Below are 21,901 nucleotides of genomic sequence, written 5' to 3'. Positions count from 1 at the left end.
TCGGAGCAGTTCGTCGTCGGGCTATATGGCTGCGTTCGTGTGGGTTGCGTGGAGGTGTGAAATTGTGCCACAATTCGTCCGATTTAGAGCCCCTTTAAAATGATAAAAACAGAAAATAAACAATACTATCTCTAGATAAAAATATTTGACGCTTTAGATAATATAAATAACTAGCGATTAGTAGTATTTAAATCCTATAAATTTTCTCGGTAAATATTTTTATCATCATCTTTTCACTTATTTTATGCTTATCAGTCAAAATTTAAATTTTAAACTTAAATTTAGAGTTGATTTCGAAGTTTTTTCATCTTACTTCATTAATTTTTCACTCTTCGATTTTAGATCAGTAACATATAAAAAATTTATTTATAAATTAATTTTTATTTACAAATATGGCATTTAATCTTTTCCAATCACACCATTGTTCCAAAGGAAGTCATATAGCTAAGCACAATAATTCTGAGGGCGTGCCTATATTCACAGGGACATGTTTAACGATTTATAAGATATATTACCGCTTTGCAGGAACACGATTCTTACTGCTTGTATTTTTAATAAAATTATACCTAGGCTTAGCCTTTTCTATGCACCCACAAAGCTTTTTCTGCCTGAATACATATATTTGAAGCACAGCCAAAATATGTTTTTTTTGGATGAAATCTTTGGCGTCAGCCTGATTTACACGCTAATAAAGAAAAAAATCTACAATAGAAAGAGCTAAATTTAGTCCTAAATTTAATTTTTAGCAGCAATTCATAAGTTAAACGTCAAACGACATGAGCTAGTCTCTCTATTAGGTAAGAGACAGAGCATGGAACAGTGGAGTTCAAGGGATTCAACTATTCAAGCCAAAGCAACCTGCACTGCGTCAGCGATTGCGTTTGTGTACATACATATCGGGTCCAAACACGCAACATGACCTGAAAAAAAATGCATTCATGCAAGCGTGCTCGCTCGCGAAATATAACATATACAAATGAGTGAGTTGTTTAGCATAGTATAATATTGAGGTGAAATTATTTTAGAACCCTCAGAGTTTACTTGATTGGTAAAGATCTCATCTAAAAGAAAATTCAAACGACATATTTGTAAATAGAAAATAATTTATGAGTAAAAATTTTATATACATGTTTATAGTGATTTAAAAGCCAAGGCCATAGAATAAACTACGGTGAAAAAAATCTCAAAATAAACTTCAAATTTAAGGGTGAAAATTTAAATTTTAACTTATAATAATAAGCAAAAGCCAAAAGACTAGGGCATAAGATTACCAAAGGAAAATGCATTGGTCGGATGAATTAGGGAATTTGTGCTAAGAGGCTCTTGTATAAAAATTTGAAATCACAATTTTTTTTATATGTGGTAGTCTGTTCCAAAAAAATACTCATTTTTTTATAGCTTATCAAGAAGGAAGTAAGGAGGAGTGCAAATGACCAAAATGTCGTTCATATAGCAAAATTTCTCGATTTATGAATCGACGGTACTGGTACATAAGAGGGTAGAAATTAATTTATTTTGGGATAAAATTTAGCTTAAGAAATTAATTTATTTTGGACCAGAGAGTACATAATACCTATGTTCCTAAATATAAGAATTTATATGATTCAAAATTTATGCCATAAATAATCATTTGCCCATTAATTTTCAAAATTCTAATCATTCCCATGACGGCTAATCTAATTAGGTGTTTCTAACTAGAATCTAATATACTTAAAATTAGATAAAACCACAAAATAACTTAAAAATGTTTTCTTATAAGCTCTGTATTAGTTAAACAATATAAAAAGAATTATATTTAAAACAAAAGGAATAAGTAATTAAAATACTTATTCCGTCTTAAAATGTAGGACTGAACAGATACTAATATCACGAATGTACGTGATCCTATTCAGAATCACACTATATTTTACTCCTAAGCAGAACGGGTTTATGTAGTAGATGGATATCCACAGGTCACCTCAATCACGATTGTTTTGAGGGAAAAAAAACTCAGTCACGACCAGCAAGTACTCCTACATCCTCGTGGAAGAAAGGAAGGGCGAACCGACGAGCGAGAATGAGGGAAGTCAACTTCTGCGTGGAACATGCCAACGTACGTGGGTTGTGGCTGTGCCGTGCAAGTGATCCCGCTCGTGCTAATCATTTTTTTCGTCTGCTGGGTTTCTCTGCCTCTCTGGACCTACTGCTGCGCACGAAGCGGAGCAGAGCAGCGAGCTGTACGTCGTCGGTGTGTGTGCTTCCCTTGGAAGTCGAAACTGCCGACGATACGGTGGCCGTAGTGGCGGAACCAGGCTGGGCAATTAGGGGTTGAGCCCCAGGTATGGTCCAAAACATCAAATTATATATAAAATTATCTTATAAATTTTAAAATGAATTTGATCATATTAGCTCAGTCTTATACTTCACTGTGTTTTGGTTCCGCCCGTGGCCGGTACCGGCCACGCGCAGACAGGCGTGCTGGGAGGTGGGCCGCGGCGTCGTCGATGGCCATCGGCCAGGCATTTAACTTTTTACCACTATTTAAAATGGTCATGATAGATTTGTACCCACATGTTATAGACTCAGACTTGTGAGGGTCTACATGTTACAGACAACGAGTGATAAATTTGTTTTGACCACTCGTAAGAGTGGCAAAAATTAAAATTTCCCCTGTTGGCCCGTGTTTCTTTTCCAAAGCCAGTGCTAGCTTGGCGGGTGTGGCGCCTCATGTTTGAGATCTGAGGGTGTGTTTATTTGTGAAAAAAAATGTTTGGGTATCACGTGGGACGTTTAATCGGAAGTTCGAAGGGGTTTTCGGACACGCATGAAAAAAGAATTTCGTAGCTCGCATAGAAACCGCGAGACGAATCTTTTAAGTCTAATTAATTCGTCATTACCACATGTAGGTTACTGTAGCACTTATGACTAATCATGCAATAATTAGGCTTAAAAGATTCGTCTCACGATTTCTCTCATAACTGTGCAATTAATTTGTTTTTATTTATCAATATTTAATGCTTTATTTAAGTGCCTAAAGATTCGATGTGATGTTTTTGGAAAATAATAGAAACTAAACAGGGCTTGAGTGTAATAAGTGAGATAAGCGGGTAGAGACTCCAAAGAACACTAAGAGCAGGTATAATAGTAGGCTATAAACCAGCTATAAACATATTTTAAGAAGACATGAGAGGAGAGAGAAGAGCAACGAACAATATACAGCTGCAACACGAACTCCAGACGTAATATGATAGTTAGGACCAGGTATTAATAGTGTAGTATATGTTTTGTAGGTTATATGAATTGGCTATTAGATTGACTATAGATAATTTCGAGCTAGCTGGTTATACTATTTAACTTGCTCTGACAGACTGTGGGAGGCGGGTAGTATATAAATGATGTAGTCCCTTAGTAATAAACTATATGTTAACTTTTTGACACGTATTTAATCATTTATTTTATTTTAAAATATATATATAAATATAAAAAATATGCGTTATAATTAAAATATATTTATTAATAAATCTAATGATAATAAAATAAATAATAATTAAGAAAGTTTTTAATAAAACATATTTAAACATATGCCAAAAAGTCACCAACGCTATCTATATATTCACGTGTAACTATTATATTCATCTGTATATTAGCTGTTGACGATAGATTTCGAGCTAGCAGCTAGCTCTTACATTAACCTTGGTCATAGGCTAAAGGGTGCATCACCTATACATTAGTAGTTCAGTAGTCGTATACTCGTATTACTCTTTTCATTATCAAATATAGCAGTAAAATATAAATATTTTTGGTTTTTAGTACTATTTATCCCAGCAATTACTTCTCATTTATTTTTTTATTTTACTCTCGCAACCGTCCAAGTTTCATTCATTTATTATTTATAAGAGGCACAGTAATATTTTTTTAATCTTAATATCTGCTGAATAAAAAATAGTTAAAATTTTAGGACCTACGTAGCATAAGTTAATTAACCAGGCTTAGGCAGGAAGTGCTGTGAGATGGAATCTTGCATGGGGTGTGTCATGCAAACAGATCCAGAGCCGTGTAAGCAATAACCAATCTACATATATATAGACCTTTTCCATCAGAAGATGCGAGTATTTGATGTACAGCTGATCTAACAACAATGATTGAAAATAGGGTCCTCTACATTTGACGTACGAATATGATAAAATGATGATAAGATATCGATCGAAAATTCTCCAATGATATTGCATCATCCAAAGATTCTTACATTATAAAATCTAGTGTGGGGTCTAATCCCGTGGAAATCTTGATCGTGCCTTTCTGTTTCTTAATCATTCTGCCTTTTTCCTGCTTTGAAGCATATATAAACAGCATATTGAGCCATTCATGTGTTTGGAATCTCGAGGATTCCAAATGTTATTAGGAAGAACTATCAATCAACCCGTACACTTGCACACGGGCATGCATGCGTAAAAGTTTGTATAACTTGTACCCCTCCGTTTCTACATTCATATATATATATATATATATATATATATATATATATATATATATATATATATATATATATATATATATATATATTTTGTATCTTTATCTAGATTCATTAGTACACATATGAATTTAGACAAGATCAGAAAATCTTACAATATGAAACAGGGGAATATTGATTAATGTATGCATGTGGGTTCACGTTATATTTTGTTTCAGAATAATATGTATTTTAACCACGAATGTAAGATATTTCTAAATTCTATTTTCAACGTAGACTCTTTCTCTTGGTACTATTTTGTTTAAATTAAATTTACAATATTTCTAAATTGTACTCCTACATGAACTTTTTTCTTTATAATAGTAATTTTTAATCCAAATTTTATATGTTTATAAATTATTCCATAATAAGGATTTTTAATTTGTATTTTAGATATTTCTAAATTTTATTTGTATGTAGAATTATAAAGTTTTATTACAAATTTTAGATGTTTCTAAAGTTTATTTATAAATGTACTCTTCTCTCAATATTATTATTTTTATTTTAACCGGAATTTCATTTTTTTCTAAACTGAATTTCTGCAAGATCTCTTATCTCAATATTGGTTATTTTTAAATTTCTATCTCAATTTCAGTTCTTTTTCTAAATTTATTTCTAGATAGGCACTTCCTTAATTTTCTTTATTATTTATTTCTGAATTTTAGATATTCCTACTTGATTTTTTTATTTTTTTATTAAGAACCACTTGCGAGGTCTGATTAGTTAATATGAATCATAGTTTCTTTTTATATCCACTCTTTATCCATTAATTTTGTATTCTAGATACTAGAAAGAATAATTTTGAGGATCCTCGTGATTAGGCACTTGTTTTTCATGTTTCATTTATTTCTTGATGAGCAATAAGATGGTCAGGTTTATAAGTTAATATCAATTGTAAATATGAGCAATAATGATTCCTTTTTTCAGTTAGCGCATGACATCCTGTCATTTCTGATTTTTGTGGTAATTTGTAGCTTTTTATCTTTTAGGATTAACGCGGGTGCTCCTAGAAGAACCCCTAATTGGTACATAAAGATTGTTCTTGTGCAACAAAATTAAAGGGTGTACTCACATTTAAAACGTTGTTGATTGGTAATGTCAAATTGCCCCCATCATAAGGTGCATGCCTTCCCTTTTGGTCTAACACCAGGTGAAATACCAAATCTAGCACTTTCTTCGTTCTTCCTTCCTACTCATTATCCAACTCCGGCCATGCCTTCCACCTTTTTCGCCCAAGACTTTGCAAGGATGCTGCTCTAGGCTTGCACGCCCCCATCAAACACCACCCCTCATGCTTATGCCATCGTGTGCAACCTCTTTCTCGATTTTACCTCCCCAATGGCATTGGATCTCGTTATTTGAGTAGACGGTATATATATATATAATACACATAAAATTAAAAATATTTTACACATATAAAATAAAATAAAAACGTTGTTTTCGAGTGTTCGCGCTCGCGAGCGCACACGAAATAGACTTTTCGAACTTAACGAGTAGATGAAGTAGTAGGGAGAAATGAGCGAATTTGGTAATTTTCTGTTGGGTTACATCAAAAGAAACATCGGATACCTTAACTGTGTGGGAAATTTGGGGATTGTTGATCATGTATGTCCTTATCTAATGTTGGGAATTAGGGTAGTGAATGTGGATTCTTGATCTGATGTTGGAGGATAGAGGTTTGGGCTAGTCAAAACATCAACTCAATGAATTGATGTTTTCAGCCAATGTTTCTTTTTTTAATCGCGAGGAGCACAAATATATTGGTTCTACCAATAGTACCAACGATTGGATGCTTGGTATCGGCTATAAATCTAGCATCTATGCTGCATTTGCAACTAGCACCTAAGTGTTTTTTTTATGTAGTAGTGCTCCCCCACACCTTTTCAAAGATGTAAACTTACTATCATGATATACTCCTCAATTTTTTTTATATGACGCCGTTGACTTTTAGGTCATGTTTGGCCATTCGTCTTATTTAAAAAAATTATATAATTATTAATTATTTTGTTATAATATGATTTATTATTATAAGAACATTAAGTATGCATTATAATTTTGCATATTTGGATATAAATTTTGAATAAGACGAATGGTCAAACATAATCCTAAAAGTCAACGATGTCATACATAAAAATATGGAGGGATAAAAATATGGAGGGAGTACTCCTTAAGTCATCTCTTCTAAAGAAGTAACTATACCATAATCAAATTGTCTAAATATACCCTTCTAACCAGTTCGTAGGAAGAAAAAAATGTGTATATAAAATGGTGCCCCTATCTATACATGGGTGATACGTGAGAAGTGACCACCACATGCGCCAAACCAGCTTCCTCAGATCTCATAGGCTCATACACCTCCATGAATTTTTTTTTCCGAATGTAATATCTTCGTTTTATATACTAAGTCTTTTTAGTCTTATCTAAATTTATATAAATGAATGCATATAAATTATACATGTGTCTAGATTCATTAGCATATGAATCTAAACAATACTGAGGGAGTACTTTCAAAGCAAGTACACTGTTGTTGCACATCACATCCTAAAATGGCAATACAACCTATAAAGGTTGTGTAGTTTAACCAGGAGAGATCGTGGATTTTAGTTAACATACTTTTTAAACTTATAAACGATATTTAAGGTAAAATTCCCAACTTTCTAAAGTTAGATTAGTATTTTTATTAATTCATTTTATTGTTTATACCCTTAAAATTACTAAAAATCAGATAATATTTTAATAAAAAAGATCTCAAGTTATCTCGAACATCGCAGTAGTTATCCTATTTCTTTTTCTCCAGGAGGCATGAAGGAAGGAAGAAAGAGCACATCGTTCAACGACACAAGTCATTGAATGACTAACCAAAACAAGTTTTAAGGTGGTGTTTAGATTGAGAAAATTTTTAGAAGAAGTGTCACGTTAAATATTTGATCAGATATTGGAAGAAGTTTTCGGACACGAATGAAAAAACGATTTTCACGGCTAGCCTAGAAACTGCGAGACGAATCTTTTGAGCATAATTAATCCGTCATTAGCACATATTGGTTACTATAGTACTTATGGCTAATTATGGGTTAATTAGGCTCAAAAGATTCGTCTCAAGATTTCTTCCATAACTGTACAATTAGCCTTTTGGTTCATCTATGTTTAATGCTTTATTTAGATGTTCAAAAATTCGATGTGATATTTTTGGAAAAATTTTTTTGAAACTAAACAAAGCCTTAGGGAAAAAAATCGTACGAATACGAGTAGGGAACTTCTAAAAGTATTTCATGTGAAATCGTACGGGTAGGGAAAAAAATGTCATACGGCATTCAAAACGGGCAGCAGCCCCTTTCTTCTGACCTGACTTTCACACAAGTCGGTAAAAGCCAATAAACGTTACTACAAGTCTGAACATTCCACGAATTTCGACTGGTTTCAGTCTGATCCGACGAACTCAAAGAGTCAATCAAGAACTTCTTCTAGATAGAGCGAAGGCCGTCACTGTCGGAAGGCCCCAGATCGAAGTCTTGCCACCTGTCCATGTCCAACCAATCCTCCAGGCCCGGTGGTTCAACGGTACGCTTCTCCACCTCGTTTGACCAGGCTTTTATTTGCCCCGGCCTCTACCACTACACACCCATGCGGCCATGCCATGCTAGCCGTGCATTGATTGATTGATTCATTTCGGCGAGTGTTTTGTCACGAGGATCAGGTGAAGCATTAAAAAAAAAAAAGAACGGACAAAGACAATGGCAGGAGTAAAGCGCTCCTTCGCATCGCACTTGCGAAACAATGGCGATCTGGGCCGGAACATGATAGAGCTTCGTTCGATCCAGTGGTTTTGGTACTACGGAGTTGGAGCTATTATCATCACCAAACAAGTGGTTTTTGTGAATTGTGCGCATCCAGTGTGGTACTTGGTTGTTGGAAAACCGTGAGCCGTTCGCCGGCGTCGCGGCGCGCGCGCGTGGTGCGGTCGCTACTGGAGTTTGTACCGCTCACGAGCATGCACACCTCGCCGTCGTTGTCGCCACCTACCTGCGGCTGCGTGGATTCCCCTCCCAAATTGACAATCTCCCGAAACCGTGACCCGTGAAATCCCCTATCCACAAGCGCGAGCTAGGCCCGTGTAGCAGCAGCCGCCGCCGCCGCCGCCGCCGCATCGTTTCTTTCACCACTCGCGCCCGCGCCGCGGCGGCGGCAGTCAGCCAATCCGACCGAGCGAGCGAGCCCGGAAAGCCGGCTTCTTTCGTTGTCTCCCAGCTTAGGGCGTTTGACCAGCGATTCCCTTCCTCCTTCCTCCTCCCTCCCCCCCACGCATCACACACATGGCATAAATATGCCTCCTTTGGGATGCCAACACGACACACCAGCCAGTAGTGTGCGGGTTTGGGAGAGGTGAGTGCCGCCGCCCTTGAGCTTGGCTGCCCCGCCGCGAGGCCGCGCGCATGGCGGGGGTGGTGGAGTCGCTGTCCGGGTTCCTGGACCCGCGGGCGGCGGCGCCGTTCGTGGTGGCGGCGCTGGCGTTCTTCTTCTTGGTCGAGCAGCTGTCCTACCACCGCAAGAAGGGGCCGCTGCCGGGCCCGCCGCTCGTCGTGCCGTTCGTCGGCAGCGTCGCGCAGATGATCCGCGACCCGACCGGGTTCTGGGACGCGCAGGCGGCGCGCGCCAAGAAATCCGGCGTGGGGCTCGCCGCTGACTTCCTGATCGGCCGGTTCGTCGTCTTCATCCGCGACTCCGAGCTGTCCCACCGGGTGTTCGCCAACGTCCGCCCCGACGCGTTCCACCTCATCGGCCACCCGTTTGGCAAGAAGCTCTTCGGCGACCACAACCTCATCTACATGTTCGGCGAGGACCACAAGGACCTGCGTCGCCGGATCGCGCCCAACTTCACGCCGCGCGCGCTCTCGACCTACGCCGCCATCCAGCAGCGGGTGATACTGTCCCACCTCCGGCGGTGGCTCGACCGGTGCGCTGCCAACGGCGGCAAGGCCGAGCCGATACGTGTACCCTGCCGTGACATGAACCTCGAGACCTCGCAGACGGTGTTCGCGGGGCCGTACCTCAGCAAGGAGGCGAGGGAGAGGTTCGAGAGGGACTACAATCTCTTCAATGTCGGTGTCATGGCCCTCCCCGTTGACCTGCCGGGGTTCGCGTTCCGGCGCGCCAGGCAGGGCGTGGCGCGGCTGGTGCGCACACTCGGCGAGTGCGCGCGGGCGAGCAAGGCGAGGATGCGTTCCGGCGCCGAGCCAGAGTGCCTCGTGGATTACTGGATGCAGGAGACGGTGCGGGAGATCGACGAGGCAAAGGCCGCCGGGCTGCCGCCGCCGGCGCACACCGACGACGAGGAGCTCGGGGGCTTCCTGTTCGACTTCCTCTTCGCGGCGCAGGACGCGTCCACCTCCTCCCTCTGCTGGGCCGTGTCGGCGCTGGACTCCCACCCGGACGTGCTCGCCCGCGTGCGCGCCGAGGTGGCCGCCCTCTGGTCCCCGGAGTCCGGCGAGCCCATCACCGCCGAGAAGATCGCGGAGATGAAGTACACCCAGGCCGTCGCCCGCGAGGTGGTCCGGCACCGGCCCCCGGCGACGCTGGTGCCGCACATCGCCGGCGAGGAGTTCCAGCTGACGGAGTGGTACACGATCCCCAAGGGCACCATCGTGTTCCCGTCGGTCTACGAATCGTCGTTCCAGGGGTTCCCCGAGCCCAACGCGTTCGACCCGGAGCGGTTCTTCTCGGAGGCGCGTCGCGAGGACGTGGTCTACAAGCGCAACTTCCTCGCGTTCGGCGCCGGCCCGCACCAGTGCGTCGGGCAACGCTACGCGCTCAACCACCTCGTCCTCTTCATGGCGCTCTTCGTCTCCGTCGTCGACTTCCGGCGACACCGGACGGAGGGCTGCGACGAGCCGCTGTACATGCCCACCATCGTGCCGAGGGACAGCTGCACCGTGTACCTCAAGCAGCGCTGCGCCAAGTTCCCATCGTTCTGAGCTGGTTTCCCTTGTCCTCTTGCTCTGCTCCTCGTTCCCGTGCATCGCATATCTTTTTTTTCCCATCTCATTTTTTCTTTCTTTCCTTTTCTTTTTTGTTTTCCAATCCGGTGGATCGTGTCGCAGCTGTGATGCATGTTCATTTGTAGGTTTTGTTGCATGTTGGTCCATTCAATTATTTTGTTGGTAATTGGGTTCAGTTGGGGTTTGGACTCAGCTTTTGGGTCCCAGCCGGCAAGGGGACGATACATTGATACGAACAGTACATCCTGGGTTGTTGGCCACATGCGTGGGTCGTCTGGTTGGGTTGGGTTGGTTGGCATGTCTCAAGAAATTGGTGGTATCTGGAATGGATTTGCGCGATTGTTTTTTTGGCAACAAAATGTGAGCAGCTAAATCCACTCTTATGTGTTCATTTATGATTGTAATTTGAGCGATTTGGGTTCGAGTTTGGTGTTGGCTTGTTCCAGCACAGGTGGAGGTGTGCCGATTCTCTGTCCTGTTCTGTCTACATAAAATCTGAAGTGTTGGTTAGTAGGGTATGTTTGCACCGGCATTGCTAGATTTAGGTTAGAGATTACAGGATCAAATGGTATCGGCTTTGCATATGGATGTTGCTTGATTGCTTCTCTTCTTCAACCTCTGTCTCTGTATGCTTGATTTTTGCTCAATCTCTTTCAACTTGCCTCCTTCGGTGCAGCTCTAGTGCTCTACCACAATTTGCCATTGGTTTCAATTGATTTTTTTTTAAAAAAATTTGTGTCATATATATTTATCTGATTCAGTTTATACCACTCACGCGGACAGCTTGAGTGAAAATCGAAAATTAGCACCTTGATGGCCTAATCCGCCGGCAGGTTTACATGATTAGAAAAAGCTCTCTTTTGTCGGGAAAGAATAACCTGCAAAAATAAAAGTTGTTTGTCGGCCTTACCAAGTTGGTCCATTTTTAGAAGCTACATGATGAACTAGTTATGTTAAAAATCCACTTTTTTCATTAAACTTGTTCAAAATTTATTGCTATTTGCCTATCGATGGAACCACATGGAGCAGTTTTGTGTGGCTGTTAGCATATAGAACAATTACGATTCAATGGTACGATTGAAACACTGCAACTATTGATTAGCCAATTAAGGTCAAGTGAGCAATACTACAACCATCGGATGGTGCCGATGGTTGAGTCGTACGCATAGTAATTTTCTATATATATAAATTATGAGAGAATTTCTTGTATGCCACTAAAATTATACCCTGTTTTTTCTATGCTATGTAAAAATCGAACTTCCCTTTGTGCCAAGTTTTCCATCCAACTCCGTTAACTTATTTTGCTTACGTTCCTTCTAAGCCACTACATACCAAATGATCCGAAACATAGAATTGAAAATTGGTATTTTCGAATAAAATTTGAAATTAAGACAGCAGAATTGAAAATTGATATTTTTGAATAAAATTTGAAAATTGATATTTTCGGATAAATTTGAAATGACCCGCAACCTAGAATTGAAAATTTGAAAAATATCAATTTCCCTACTTAAAATTTTTCAGAGATTTTATCACTTTGTTTACTCGTTTAATTTTTTTCAGAGATTTAAAACCATTTTAGTTTTTGAAATTTTTCAAAAGGTTTAAAAAAGATACCCAGGTCATGATAGTCAGAGGCTGAGGTCAAATATTGCTCTTTAGTACTCTTCAAAGTAGGGGAATTGATATTTTTCAAATTTTCAATTCTAGATCGTGGGTTATTTCAAATTTATCCGAAAATATCAATTTCAAATTTTATTCGAAAATATCAATTTTCAATTCTATTGTCTTAATTTCAAATTTTATTCGAAAATATCAATTTTTAATGCTATGTTTTGGGTCATTTGGCATGTAGTAGCATAGAAGCAAAATAAGTTAACGGAGATGGATAGAAAAGTTAACGGCAATGACACGTAAGGAAGAAAAAATTAAATAAATGGCATAGAGAGAAGTTTGATGCAGGGAATTCCCTCATAGACCATGCGTGCTAGACATGTGGCTGTTTGACCAGAGCAAATGGCGCTCCTACCCTCCATGACTCCACGCACACAACAGACTTAGGCTATGTGTATTAAGGGCTCGTTTGTTTTGTTGCAAAAACCCTACTAAAATCCGAACATCAAATTTTGACATATTATTTATGTTACCAAATTTTGACGCTATTAGGATATGTTTGGTTTACAACCTTACTAATGTTGATCCCTAGTTTCTAAGAGTGAAAACTTTCAGGACTAACCAAATTTTAGTGGGCATTAAATGTCTAAAGTGTTTTCTGTTTGTTGCATTACTAATAGATTTTAGCATCACTGGATTTTTGTAGGGCATAAAGTGGCAACAAACCAATAATGCCCTTATGTTCTGTAAAGCTAGCTGCTCACATAGGACTAATTCCAAGAAGAAATCTCTTGAACATTCTAGTACTTATAATATTTGGTACTGTGCAGAGAGATTTGTACGTGGGCATGACAATATGAAATGGAAACGTGTACCAGTACCCAGTGATACAGTACTACTCACTTCTCTATATTATAAGAATTTTAGTATTATCTATATTTATTTATAGATAAATATATCTAATTTGTTACCTGTCCCAAAAATAAAGTCATTTTTAGCAATTCTAGTTTATCCCAAATAAATTTACTTTTAAAGTAGTTATTGCATTGGAGTTTGTGAGAACCAGGAATAAATACATTGTGAATAGATAAAATATGAATAATTGTATTAATATTGATTATTGATGAAGTTGAGTATGTTTTAGCCTTTTAGCTTTTGTATTGGTAGATGTGTGATGAGTAAATAATAAAGTTATTTTCGGATGAGCGGAGTATATATGTAGATTTATTAGGGGATGATTGTTTTGTTTTATCGAGAAAAAGTCAAATGATATATTTGCAAATAGAAAATAATTTATGAATAAAATTTTATATACGTGTGGTTAGCGATATAAAAACATGGCTGAAAAAAATACGATAAAACCCCCCCAAATCTATTTTAAAATTAAGATTTAAAATTTAAAATTTAGCTTATAAGCATATTTAGAAATGAAAAGATAGTACTGAAATATAAGTGGAGCAGAAAGTTTTATAACGAGTAACAAATGAGTAAAGGAGGGAGTAGTACTCTAAGGGGTTGTTTACTTGACAAAATTTTTTGCTAAATGGGTCATATCGAACGTTTGACCGAATGTTGAAAGGGGTTTTCGGATACCAATGGAAAAACAAATTTCAGATTCCGCCTGGAAACCGCGAGACGAATCTTTTGAGTCTAATTAATCCATCATTAGCACATGTTGGTTACTGTAGCACTTATGGCTAATCATATTCTAATTAGGCTCAAAAGATTCGTCTCACGATTTTCTATGTAACTGTGTAATTAGTTTTAATGTTCATGTATATTTAATGCTTTATTTAGGTGTCCAAAGATTCGATGCGATGTTTTAGGAAAAATTTTTTGGGAACTACACAAGCCCTAACCTTACGAGCCACGGCAACTAGCAGGTTTGCTGTCCTTAAGCACGTCTCATCAATCGACCATACGTTATTCGTCCGGTCTCCGGACAGTATTGTACGATGGCAAGTCTGCAACGCGTCCCATTCGCACTCGCAATCGCCGTTTTGTTCTTTCTCCATCCGGGAAATGGTTCTAACTTGGACTTTTGCTCTGGCTGACTAGTATCCGACGGAATCGAAGTGCCGTTCTTACGTTTGGTTGACCACCAAGTTAGCACGGGATATAGTTATGTATAGTTTTAAATTCAGTGATCTAGTTTTACGTTTGTTTGAGTGATCTAGTTTTGTATTTGACTGGGTGTACGATGATTTATTTTTCTGTTTGATTGAATGGACGATGGTGAGTGAGATGAGCATATTGAATTACTATAATAATTAATAATATAAATTAATCATCACAGATACTATTTACAAATTAAGAAAAATACATATCATCAACATTAAACATTTTTAAAGATTCTATTCATGTATCATCTTATCACGCTTCACCCACTAAAATCAAACGCAACCAAACACATTTTTGGAATGGAAGTCAGTTTTTAAGTAGGGGTTGGTCTATTGTTCGGTTCGGGGCTGTTGGAAACTCAGTGGGCCGAAGAAAGCAAGAATTAGCAACTACAGCCCATCAAGCATGATGACAGACTGATAGCCCATTGGCCCATGTACACTCGTAACAGTCCCACCTCCTACTGCCGCATTGCACGAATATATTCCCTCCTTTATATTTGATTAAACACTAGGATTCGTTTTTTGCGGTGAGTAACTAGCGTGGAAAATATAGTAACACATATAGTATATGATAGATTAATTATTAGATATAAAAACTTGAAAAGTGAATTAATATAATTTTTTTAAATCAACTTCTTTATATAATTTTTTTTAAAAAAAAACTATTGGTTAGTATTTTGGGAAACATACATACGAAAAAACGAGGGAATACCTGGAGAAAGAACGAGGACTAAAGGCTTCCTATTAAGCCACATCATCTGCAAAATACAAGCCTTTGGAATTTGGATCAAAGAGAAAGAGGATATGCGATAGCACTGGGACATTACTCATATATTCCACCCTTCCATGTGCACAGAAACATGGTCGCCAGATGCATGTCGGTTATCACTTTTGACAGTGCCTTCAGATTGCAAGTGCAGTTAATTTTATTTGTAGGCGTTTTTTTTAACTCAGAAAGGCTAGATCGACTGGCATATTTGCCGACCGTGTGATCATTCAGAAAGGCTAGATTGACATTCGCGTGATTGTCGATCGTGTGAATTTATCAGCATAGTTAAATTCTTGACATATGAGTCTGATGCAAATGTGGTGTGTTATATTTTGGGTAGCTTTTCATTTGGGACCATCCTATTTTTGCTTTCACTCAATCTTTTTTCTTCAACCTACACTTGTAAACCAAATTCGAGTTTTTAACCTTAAAGAATTTGACGTATTTTACCGAAGTTTATTTTGTAGCATTGGCCTTTAGACAGCTAACAAAAACATATATAAAAGTTTTTTATTCATAAATTATTTTCTATTTATAAATATGTAGTTTAGATTCTTTTCATGAAAAATCAAAACAATCGGCCCTTTTCTTATGGGCCATGCCTGATGTGGATGATACCTATTAATTGTGACCACTCTGAATCATTATTAGACATATATGTGTTTATTTTTTCATGGGCCCTATTTTAACTTTTTCATTTTTAAATACGTTTCAAACTCATATGTAAAGTTTTATAGTTATAAGAATATACAGATACAAAACCTCTATATGTATGGGCACCAAATATCTGCTACAAGTAAATTTCCACATATAAACTTTTTCTACATATAAGTTCTACAAGTAAAATTTTATTGGCTGAAATAACACGCTGCTATTTTTTTCAAATTTATATGTATAACGTTTCTATGCACAGAACGTTTATATGTATAAAGTATCTATCTATGTATAAAGTTTTACATACAAATTTTTCTCTGTGTATATATATTTTGGGTTTGGCTACATGTTGCTAGTTGGGCAAGGCCCAAGAAAGAGAGACACACCTAATCGCTAGAGTGGTCACACATTTTTTTTTGTCCTTTTGCAACTGCTCATATATTTGATTAAAAGCTAGTATCTCATTATTTACTCTAGCTGTAACCAACAAGCCATAAAGAAAAGAATGAAATAATCTTTGGTGAATAATTTTTGTCCTTTTGCAACGGCATATTTACGAATGAAAAATAATTTTTAAATAAAAAATTTATATACACAATCTTAGCGATCTAAAAACTAAGGCTGAAAAATAAACTTCGATTAAAAATCCCTAAATCAACTCTAAATTTAAGGTTAAAAATTTAAATTTTGGCTTATAAGCATAAACATAAGTGAAAAGATGGGTGTTAACCTCGTTAGTAAATATTGTGCATGTCTGAGTTAATCTATAACTGATAAGGTTGAAGATATTAATTTTCGTTCCGCTAAATTTTATAGCAAAAATTTCGGGCGTCTGTGTATTCTTTTCCAATACTGGACGTACCTTTCAGTGCCGACTTAGGAGTATCTTTCGATTTGAATAATTGTACTTGCCGGTTTTAATTAAATCCTTGTTTTAATCATTCACGACGCCAGCTTTGTCTTGGGTCAGCTCTAGGGTCACTTCACAAACTGGGCACATCATTAACATCGAAGTCAAGATAAGGCATTGGGTGGTTTGAACTTTTAATGCCTCGTTTAAGTCCATTTTGAACAAATCACGAGATAAAGCCGTAAATGAAAAATAATTACGAATAAAATTTTTACATAACTATGCTCAACGATGTAAAAGTCAATGTTAAAAAATAAACTATGATTAAAGCCCCAAAACCTATTTCAAAATTAAAGTTAAAAGTTCAAATTTTGAGTTATAAATATGAGCGAACGTGAAAATATGAGTCTGCAAAATCATGACTCAGCCATTTGTATAGGCCGGGAAATACACGTGAATAAACATAGAAACCCCTTAGGGCATTCGTAATGCATGTAGCCTTATCGAGTGGTCTTAGTACACCAATTAGGATGAGGCTACATGGTTAGAAAATTCATTCTCACATCATAAGTGTCCTCGAGCAGTGGCTTAAAATATGCGTATCAGCCTTCATATTTTGCATTTGAATCCTTTTAGTTTTTAATTTGCATATAAGTCCTAAACATGACATTATAAGGACCTGAAAACAAGACGTTTTCAAAAATCACCCTATCCCTCACATCCGTCCCTGACCTCCCCCATCCCTCACGGCCTCCCCTTCCCTCCGTTGGAGCACAACAAACTCTCTCCCCTCCTTCCGCTGTAGATGGGGTGGTGGTGACGTATCTAGGGCAACGTCGATGGCAGTAGGGTGATGTGGCACGGGTCTAGCAGGCGGCGATGATGACAAAGCTCTACGACATATGTCCCGCTCTTCAATTTCTGCCGCTCTTTTTTTTCTCTTCTCTGATCGTGGTCAACAGTGGGGCCCACACAAGGGCACAAGGAGGCAGAGCCCCAACCTCCACAGCGCAGACCCCCCGCTGTGCCCTTGTTCCACCCAGTGCTAAGCTTCGTGCCCTGTAGAAGACACAAGTAGCCTCCTCAGGCCACTCGCTCCGTCTCTCTGTCCTCTATGGTAACCGGCGGTGAACGTTATGTGGTGAGACCACTCGTCATGTCCGCCGCACTGCGAATACCCTTATGAGGTAGTGGTAGAGAGTTGAGCCCCTTATATTTTTCAGTTTAAACTGATGTTACCACTATCACCCCGGTTAAACTTCAGTCATCGGGGATCCATTCAAGATTCAACCCGCACATCACAAACTTCTTTCTGTACCAGTGTGTTAAATTTTTTTTAATGAAAATCACACCATCTATGAGTTTGAAAAATGTGATCATTTATCCATTGATCTGTTCATTAAAAAAGAACGCGCTGGCATTCGAGTGTAGCTGCATGATGTTGCATCCAATAACACATAAATACGTTGTTTTCTTGAGAATCCAGGAGAATGACCATCTTCAAGTACCATACGAAGTCGGGTATTTCACACGACTCTAACCATCTTCAGCCTCGTCATTTTGCTTTTAATAAGTATAAACGAAACCGCTTATTAACAATTAAAAAATAATTTATACACAAAAATTTTATACACACACTCTTAGCAACCGGGAAGTAAAAGGTGAAAAATAAATTACGATGAAAACCTCAAAATCAACTCTAAATATAAATTTTGGTTTATAAGTATAATTCTAAGAAAAAGACTGGTGTGCTTGTTATTATGTGTTAGTATATTTTGTTATACATCTTAAAAAATAATTGAAATTTATACACCGCCACAGTTCTTATAAATATATACTCCCTCTATTTTTTTTAATTGACGCTGTTGATTTTTAGATATACGTTTGACCCTTCGACTTATTCATAAATTATATAATTATCGATTATTTTATTATAATTTAATTTATTACTAAAATAACTTCAAGTATGATTTATAATTTTGTAAAAATTTTGAATAAGACGAATGGTCAAACATGAATCCAAAAGTCAATTATGTCAATTAAAAAAGTGGAGGGGGTATAATTGTATCATGTATATAATTATTGCTATCAATATACACTATAGTACAAATTGACCCATCTATAATTTGACGGTGTAGATTTTATTTTCTGTGACTCAGTTTTAATTATATTAGGTTAGATTCTTCCCGTTGTCACTTTCTGGGTTGGCTTTCACATGGTTTTCATCGTTACCTCCAAATTCTATTAAAAGTTGGGCCGATTTAGATAAACAATTTTATGAATATTTCTTTGCTGGCATGGATGAGATTAAAATTTCAGATTTAATCTCGGTTAAGCAGGAAGGTGAATCGGATATAGAATATATAGGAAGATTTCATAATGTTCACAATCAATACTATAATTTAAGCTTAAATGATAAATAGTTAACAGATCTTGCATTTGAAGGCCTGCTAGAACCTATAAAAACAAATTATTTTGCCACGAGTTTGAAAGTTTGGCCCATCTGATTCAAATGGTATCGGTTTATAAAAACCAATTACAATAGGCAAAAGAAGAAGAGTATTGGAGTTGTCAAAGCTGAAAAATTGAAGATAATTTTGAAGAATGAGTCCAGCCTAGCCGTCTAATCCTATCAATATGTAGCCGTCGGATCTAAGAAATGATGAGTAAAGTACATAGGATATGTAAAAATAGCTCGTGAACCGTAGGGGAGATGCAAGAGCATGTAAGACAGACATGCTACTAAATGTCACGCACACACAAAACCTTTTCCTTGTGGCATTCTTGCCTTGCCCAGTGATACGGTAGATAGATGGCAGCATGGCAGGGTGCAAAGGAAAGCTACGGGCCTACGGCTGCCCGCTGCTGCTGACGTGGTACCTAACTTACGGTATATGTATATATTTTCGTAATTTAATTTTCACCTACATATCTAAGTAAAAAGGAAGAAAAAAAGGTATATTTTTTTTAAATATTCTATCTCCCCTTGTTTCTTTTTCCTGTCCCGATCGTACGGTTCGTTGGTTACATATTAAGTAGATGAATAGGAGTAGATGTTTGAGGGAAAATTGGGTTTTTATACCTGTTAGAAAATGATGGATGCTAATTTGTCCTAAAGTATCCATGCTTCACAAACCACCGACGCTTAATGATCCATCCATTCTAAATATAACTATTTAAAAATTTTATATCTTATTTTAAAATATAAAAATTTCCAACACACTTAAAAATGTTACTGGTCTCATAAATAACTTTTCACGCATAATTATTTCTATTTTATCCAAACATATTTTTTCACCCTTACTTTTTTTTCTTATTCATTAATGGATCTGATAATATAGTCTTTTATTTCTTAAACTTAATCCCTTATAACTAAACTTAAAATACTATAGGAGAATACTATAGGAGGCATATCTTATGTTCAAATTTTGCAAGTATTCGTTAGGGCATGTTTAAACTACAGACTCTAATATGATCCACATCAGCAATAAGAACCTATTGTATAATGATACGTGTAAAGGTAGAGTCATGTATGATTTCTTCATAAATACAACAAAATATTTTTTATTACACTACTTTTCTTTTTATTCACCGTCATGCAACGAAATTTCCTTTAACAAATTCTAATAGTTAACTCTAAACCATTGTCATACATAACAATGATTTTTCTCTCTTCTCCCCTCTCTTTTCTTCACGTCATTAAATTTGCTCGTGTTACGATTAGTAGAAGAGTTAGCTAATAAATACCTTTGAATGTGCCATAAGGGTCGGTGATCACCTAAGTTTTCCTGTATATATTTAACATCTCTCACTGGAGATGCTCTCAGAGCTTGAGCCTACAGCACCATACGCGCTGTGGCAATCAGCACTAGCGCGGCCCGCGCAATGGAGTCGTTGCTCGGGCTAGTAGACCTCCACACGGCGGCGCCATTGCTGGCTGCAGCTGTGGCGTTGTTCATCCTCGTCGAGCAGCTTTCCTACCACCGAAAGAAGGGGCCCCTACCAGGTCCTCCGCTCGTCGTGCCGTTCCTCGGCAGCGCCGCGCACATGATCCGCGACCCGACCGGATTCTGGGAAGCGCAGGCGGCGCGAGCAAGCAAGCTCGGCGCTGGGCTCGCCGCCGACTTCATACTTGGCCGCTTCATGGTCTTCATCAGCGACTCGGAGTTGTCCAACCGCGTGTTCGCGAACGTCCGCGCTGACGCCTTCCAACTCGTCGTCCACCCATTCGGCAAGAAGCTCTTCGGCGACAACAACCTCATGTACTTGTTCGGCGACAACCACAAGGACCTGCGCCGCCGGATCGCGGTCAACTTCACGCCTCGCGCGCTCTCCACGTACGCCGCCATCCAGCATCGCGTGATACTCTCCCACCTCCGGCGGTGGCTCGACTAGAGCGCTGCCAACGGCGGCAAGGCCACGCCGCTACGGGTGCACTGCCGCGACATGAACCTCGACACCTCGCAGACAGTGTTCGTGGGGCCGTACCTCACCAAGGAGGCGAGGGAGAGGTTCGACGAGGACTATAATCTCTTCAATGTCGGCGTCATGGCCCTCCCCATTGACCTGCCGGGGTTCGCGTTCCGGCGCGCGAGGCACGGCGTGGCGCGGCTGGTGCGCACGCTTGGCGAGTGCGCGAGGGCGAGCAAGGCGCGGATGCTAGCCGGCGGCGAGCCAGAGTGCCTCGTGGACTACTGGATGCGAGAAACAGTGCGGGAGATCGACGAGGCCAAGGCAGCAGGCCTGCCGCGGCCGGCGCACACCGACGACGAGGAGCTCGGGGGCCTCCTATTTGACTTCCTCTTCGCGGCGCAGGACGCGTCCACCTCCTCTCTCTGCTGGGCGGTGTCCGCGCTGGATGCCCACCCGGACGTGCTCGCCCGCGTGCGCGCCGAGGTGGCCTCCCTCTGGTCCCCCGAATCCGGCGAGCCCATCACCGCCGAGAAGATCGCCGAAATGAAGTACACCAAGGCTGTAGCTCGCGAGGTGGTCCGGCACCGGCCCCCGGCGACGCTGGTGCCGCACGTCGCCATGGAGGACTTCCAGCTGACTGACTGGTACACGATCCCCAAGGGCACCGTCGTGCTCCCGTCGGTGTACGAGTCGTCGTTCCAGGGGTTCCCCGACGCCGACGCGTTCGACCCGGAGCGTTTCTTCTCGGAGGCGCGCAGGGAGGACGTCGTGTACAGGCGCAACTTCCTCGCCTTCGGCGCCGGCCCGCACCAGTGCGTCGGGCAGCGCTACGCCCTCAACTACCTCGTCATCTTCATGGCGCTCTTCGTCTCCGTCGTCGACTTCCGGCGCGACAGGACGGAGGGCTGCGACGTGCCGCTGTACGCGCCGACCATCGTGCCGAGGGACGGCTGCACCGTTTACCTCAAGCCGCGGTGCGCCAGGTTCCCATCGTTCTGA

General features: G+C 39.7%; 1 protein-coding gene and 1 pseudogene across 1 annotated transcript; both read left to right on the top strand.

The window, feature by feature from the left end:
* Window positions 1-8,656: 8,656 nt before the first annotated feature.
* On the top strand, window positions 8,657-11,597 carry LOC102709230 (cytochrome P450 710A1-like). Its single transcript, XM_006645564.3, has one exon. It carries the CDS (start codon window positions 8,920-8,922, stop codon window positions 10,456-10,458), a length of 1,539 nt encoding a protein of 512 aa, XP_006645627.1. The 5' UTR covers window positions 8,657-8,919; the 3' UTR covers window positions 10,459-11,597.
* Window positions 11,598-20,374: 8,777 nt separating this feature from the next.
* Window positions 20,375-21,901, top strand: LOC102712020 (annotated as a pseudogene).

Source organism: Oryza brachyantha, chromosome 1 (assembly GCF_000231095.2).
Source record: "Oryza brachyantha chromosome 1, ObraRS2, whole genome shotgun sequence".
In the NCBI taxonomy this organism is placed as follows: Eukaryota; Viridiplantae; Streptophyta; class Magnoliopsida; order Poales; family Poaceae; genus Oryza; species Oryza brachyantha.
Note: the sequence above shows the minus strand (reverse complement) of the source record. Positions and strands in the feature narration are given on the sequence as shown.

What these genes read in the sequence shown, in the direction of transcription:
- LOC102709230 (XM_006645564.3), top strand. Translation starts at nt 8,920, where the DNA reads ATGGCGGGGGTGGTGGAGTCGCTGTCCGGGTTCCTGGACCCGCGGGCG.